At 49.6% G+C, this 5,787-nt stretch overlaps 1 protein-coding gene across 1 annotated transcript; it reads left to right on the top strand.

Moving 5' to 3' along the window:
- The first annotated feature begins 1,153 nt into the window (after positions 1-1,153).
- Positions 1,154-5,283, top strand: TMEM271 (transmembrane protein 271). Its single transcript, XM_087716262.1, has one exon. It carries the CDS (start codon positions 1,860-1,862, stop codon positions 2,970-2,972), a length of 1,113 nt encoding a protein of 370 aa, XP_087572388.1. The 5' UTR covers positions 1,154-1,859; the 3' UTR covers positions 2,973-5,283.
- Positions 5,284-5,787: the final 504 nt, after the last annotated feature.

Here is a 5,787-nt window from a genome sequence, read left to right on the forward strand (position 1 = left end):
GGCGATGAGCAGGTTTTGAAAACGCCTTCGCTTCCACGGAAGCCAAAACAGGCTCGTTTCTCATCTTCTGCCTGTTGAGGTGAGCCGTTCCTAGATCAAGAGCACCAATGGTGCCCCGCTCTTTTTCTGTATCACACCTGGTTCATTTGGGAGAGTAACGGGGGGGGGGGGGGGGCGGAGGAAAGGGGATACTTTTAGCCAGACACGGAGGGGTATATAAATCGAATCGCCTATCTCGTCCGCCTCTATTAATCTGGGAACTAGGAGCCTAATGTGAGCTTCTCCGAGGCTATACAAAAGCGCAGCCCACCGGCGATTCTCTCTCTCTCTCTCTCTCTCTCTCTCGCTCGCTCGCTCGCTCGCACGCACGCACACACACACACACACACACAAACACACAAACAGCTCAATCGCCGTTAAAAGGTTGTGCGCTAGCCTTCTTTGTAACAACGGGTGTTGACGCAACAACCAGGGCAACAGATTCAAAACTTCGCCGCTTTTCTGCCTTTCACACTGCCTGGCTCTCCACACACCTCTTCTGGTCCCGCACCCCCCCCCCAATTTATCCGATAGCGAACTTAACACAACCCTCGTAAAACATCTCCTCCCCCTCCGCTCCGCACCAGCCTGTGGATTTAGCGTTACTGCCTGCACCGACGTAACTCCTGACCATCCGAGAGACTAGTTTAAAAGGGGGGGAGGGTGGAGGGAGAACGAAGTACGGAGAAGCGGCGTTGGAGTCCGCGGCAGCCTAGAAGTAGACACCCTCCCCCTCCCCCCCCCACGACTGGGAGAATGATTCACTCTATACGAATGAAAGAAAAGTGACGCTTCCCTCGCCCGCCCCCCCCTCCTCCTCCGGTTTATCTTCCTGCGTTTTAAAGCCACCTCTTGCCAGTCACCCTTTGGCACTGCTGGCGGCAGAGATCCTCCCGACTAAGCTAATCGTGGTGGCGCCTCCTTCCTTTTGGCGTGTGAAGGATTTCGAGCGGGTGAGAAGTGGAAGTTCATTCCTCAAGAACTGGGGAGAAGGGGGAGAAAGAGAGGGGAGGAGGTTTGGGGGGGCGATCGTCGCTGCCGCTGCTGCGCGGGAAGGACACGCCTTCCTTCCTTGCCGTTTGCCCTCCGATGAGTTGATTCGATCCAGCTTTGGAGCGTTTTGCCGAGCGCCACCCACGCCTCCCCATCCCCATCCCAGTCCGGCGCGTCCAGGTTGCCACACCGTCCCGCTAGGAATGGACGGCGGGAGCTGTGCCACGCGCGTCTCCGGAGGAGGCTGGCAAGGAAGAGGGCTGGTTCGTCCATACCGTCGGACCTGTTTTTTTCCTCCACCCCGCGGCGGCTAGTTCTCCCTCCCTCCCTCCCGCTGCCCAAGCGAGGTGCTCGATGCCCCTTTTTTGCCTCGAACTTGCTGCCATCAATAATTCATCGGCTCCCAGCAGTAGCGGCGGCGGCGAGCAAGAGAGCAGCAGCAGCAGCAGCCGCTTCAATAAGAGAGAGCGGGAGGCAGCAGGGCGGGGAGGAAAAAGCTGGTGCGTGAGCCGTGCTTGCCGGCTGCCTGCAGAGAGGAGGCGGCGGTGACAGCGGCGGCCGCTGTGGCGGTAGCAGCCAGAGCAACGGCGGCACCGGCGGCGGCGCATTCGGAACTCTCTCTTCTCGCCACCGCCGTCCCCAGCATTATGTTCCCGCAACGCGCGGCGGCCGCCTCCACGGCAAGGGCCGCCGACGCCGAGGAGGACACGGGAGGATGAGGACAGAAGGGAGGCGAAGGAGGAGGAGGAGGAGGCGCAGGCGGAGGGAGGCGGAGGAGGCGAGGCAGGGAGGAGGAGGAGGCGCAGGCGGCGGAGGAGACGCGGAGGATGAAGTGGAGTGTCCGGGGAGCCTGCGCCGCGCTCTCCAGCTGCCTCCTGCTCGCCTGCGCGCTGAGCGCCGCCGCCGTGGGCCTCAAGTGCTTTTCGCTGGGCTCCGAACTCAAGGGGGAGCCGTTCCGCCTGGGCACAGCGGCTGGCGCTTTCTACTCGGGGCTCCTGCTGGCCGCCGGGCTCTCGCTCTTGGGCTCCGCGCTCTTCTGCTGCCGCCCGCCAGACGACGAAGGGGCCGGCGGAGCGCACCGCCAAGGGCACGCGGCGAGCGAAGGCGCGGTGGTGCCGGTCGCCGGAGACGCTCAGCCCCAGTCCCAGCCGCTGCCCAAGGCGCCCCCCGGCGGGCGACAGAACTTCCTCCTGCTGGGGGTCCTGGTTTTCATGCTGGGGGTGCTGAGCGCCTTCGCCGGGGCCGTCATCGACGGCGATACAGTGTCGCTGGTGGAGAAGAAGTACTCGCACTACTGCCTCCTACAGGTTGGAGGAGGAGGAGGAGGGTCGGCGGCGGCTCGGGCGCGGCCTGCGGGGGGCCCCGACGGCTCAGGGACGACGCTGTTGCTGCGCTGCCAGAAGCTGCGGGACTATCAGCGCGGCTTGGTCATCTCCACCATCTTCAACGCCCTCGAGTGCCTGCTGGGGCTGCTCAACCTGCTCTTGGTCAAGAACTACAAAGCGGCGCAGCAACGGGGCCTGCGCCGACGGCGGCGCTGCCGGCAGCAGCAGAGGCTCGCGGGCGGCCGTCGGAGGCGACGGAGGGGGGCCGGCGGCGGGGGAAGTGGCGGCGGCGGCCCGGGCGGCTCTGGTGGCGGCCGACGACCTCAACGCCAAAGCGAAGGCTCGATCTTCTCCAGCGAGGATCCAGATCTGTCCCCGGGGGGCGATTGCGCCTTTCAGGCGGTCTCCTACATCAACGTCGGCGTCTTCCACGTCTTCGACGAGGCCGGGGTGGAGGTGCACTGTGGCGGCCACCCTTCCATCGAGTTGCCTGGGTATTCGCCCATGGACCCCGAGCTCAATGCCTCCTACCCCTACTGCTACCCGCTGCCCAATGAGCAGCCTCCTGCCTATGAAGACATTTATCCCAGGGAGCTCTGTGCCAACCGCGTGTAGGCCCCGGCCAGGCCCCTTTGGAGACCGTCCACCCTGCCTGTCAGCCTGCTGGACTGAGAGGGGCAGAAGGTGAACTAGGGGCGAAGGGGGCAAAGCACAGAGATTTAATGGGCAGGACCAGTAGCACAAGGTGAGGCCAAACCCAGCTGTTAACCCAGAAACTGCCAAAAAAAAAAACCACCCCAAGGTAGAACCCCAATAAATGCCTAGAAATGAGACCAGGCTGGTGTGTAATGTTGGTCCTGCTTTTGGTGGCAAGTACCTGTTGAGTTTTGCCTTCATTTTTTTCTGAAGAACCAGGCATATTTTTCTCTCCACCTCTGGTTGGAGAAGTCTTGAACAGAGTTTTAAAAAGTTGCTAGTGTTTTGCAACCTGTTGGAGTTTTCTCCAATTATATCCTGTCAAGATTTCTCTCTTTCTCTGCTATGGTACTTTTGGTTCTAAAAGAAAAAGAAAAAAAAACATAGCTACCTGTTAAAGGGTTCAGCAAAGTCAATTTTCACTGATAAAGATAATTGGGGCAATCTCGGGATGATGCTTTTAATATCTTTTTAATTTTTACCCTTCCCGTCTTTTATCTCTTCAGTATTGATCCAATGGTGAACATTTTGGGGTTGGTTCTCACAGTTCTCTCATTTGGCTTGGATTGAAATCACCAAACGATTCAGCCTGCCTGGCTTCCTCACCCTTCCCCGCATAAAATGAATCTTCATGATAACCTCAGCTTTAAAAGTGCAAAAGAGTTAAGTTCAGAGAACCAGCCAGCAAGAGAGAGAGAGAGAGAGAAAGCACGCATGAATCTCTCAAAGGGATATTTCAGAGAGCTGAAAGAAATTTTGAACAAAGCCTCTTAAGTTTACAATATTCCTGGGAGATGTTATGTTCAGTTTAAGTCTTAGTGAGAGTTAAAACCATAGTTGGTCTTGTAAGATGCACATAAATCTGCACTTTCAAAAGAAGAAAAAATCAACAGCAACATTTTTGTACACTAATGTGCCTGCTTTTTGTTGATAATTTCTTACTGTAAGAGCTTTCAAAAAGTCTATAGTGAAAATGTTTGGTAAAGTCATTGCAATGTAAAATTAAGAAAACCAATTCCTTAACTAAAACAGAAATGCTGTATGGAATTGAAGAAAGTCCAGATATCTCATACATTCCTTTTGTAAACGGATTCGTGTTTTTAATGCAAAGAGGGGCTTATATTTGTTTTACTTTTATTTTAAAGGTTTAACTCCAAAGGTACAGCCAGTCATTCTTACAACTAGTTTATTTATAACATTACCAACTGGTCAGTTTGAGAAGCTTGAAAATTGCACACACACAAAATACACAGATGTCAGGCAGTCTTTATGGATGGTTAGTTTTCAATGCAGTTGCCCAAACTCATTTGAAATGTATTTTAGAAATCATATTATGTCCATTTAAATGGAAAAGACTCAACAGGTGAAGGCTGAAAATAGTAATACTTAAAAAAAACCTTTTCATCTAGATTCCTTTAATTGTTGAACCAGAAAATCGCTGTATCTGAAATCATATCTCTCTTTGTTTTTTTTATTCTTCATTTAATAAGTGCCGAGAGCTTCAAATTTATTTGGAAAGATAGTGCTGTAGGATGAGAATATGTCTTTCCGTCCTTCCTTCCATCCTTCCTTCTTTTCCTCTTTCCTTCTTCTTCCTTTTATCCCCTCTTGATCTTACCCTGGAACTAGTCTTATTGGGGGGATTATTATTATTATTTTGCGCTATATGTGAATTAAAATCAAATGGAGAAAATTTTAGAGAAATTTGAGAGGAAGTGGTAGACCATGCACATAGCATCATACTCCAATCAAATTCTCATTCCATTTCAAATTATATATTTGTTTTTAAATAGAAGAAACATGAGATCTGATCAAAGATTGCCTGCATTATGTATACTTTACTGTTGGGAAATTAAATTCCATTAGAATACAGGCATAAAAATTCATTGTATAAGAAGAATTAAAGAAAGGTACTTATATCCATCTTATTCACCCAGTATACCAAGCTCATTTAGAAGTTTGCTGCTCATTAATGTCAATTAGAACAAGGATCTTTTCTTTTGGTTATATTATTTTGTAAACTACTATGTATATTGAAGGAACTGTATAAATGATAGTAAGAATTCATATTGGAACCTGTTATGGAATGCACACAGTACCAATAGGGAACATTAAAGGACACTAATTTTGTCCTGTTTTTGCAATGTACAGATTATTTTTTTAATTAAGGAGCTGAATAAAATAAATGTTCAGCCTTAAATTGAAAAAAATCAAACTAACAGCAATGAAATCTCTGCAGTATTTTATTATCTGAAATTGTTTTAACTTGCACACTTTATATAACTTAAAATGCAGAATGCCTTAGAACACTTAAAAACAAATTTAAACCTATATCTTAAAAATATTAAAATCCTTATCTAGATAGCTGAATCAAGAGCATTTAGTCTACTTTGCTAAATAAATACAAATTTTTAGAGGACTGTAGCTATTATTAAATAAGATTATCCTCCTTTGCAGAGAATAAGCACAACACTCACTTAAGTATAAGATCTACTTGAAAGCAGTACACATCATTTTATATATATATAATTCTAAATCATTATGAATTCTGCCTTGAGTTCAGACTTTGAGCCCTATCTGCAAGGTATGTATCTGGCTCATAGATGATGAAATGAACATAAATAATGGAACAGAATGGCAATATTGTAGCATGTCTCCCATTCATTTCATTTGGTCTTTCAGAAAAGATGTTTATAGTGAATTACACCCCTTATAGCATTTACTCAGGAAGGAC

The sequence above is a fragment of the Thamnophis sirtalis genome, unplaced genomic scaffold (genome assembly GCF_051295495.1).
Source record: "Thamnophis sirtalis isolate CommonGarterSnake01/CBP01778 unplaced genomic scaffold, rThaSir2_p1.2 scaffold_5, whole genome shotgun sequence".
In the NCBI taxonomy this organism is placed as follows: domain Eukaryota; kingdom Metazoa; phylum Chordata; class Lepidosauria; order Squamata; family Natricidae; genus Thamnophis; species Thamnophis sirtalis.

Excerpts from the sequence above, each read along its gene's own strand:
- TMEM271 (XM_087716262.1), top strand. The coding sequence starts at position 1,860 with ATGAAGTGGAGTGTCCGGGGAGCCTGCGCCGCGCTCTCCAGCTGCCTC.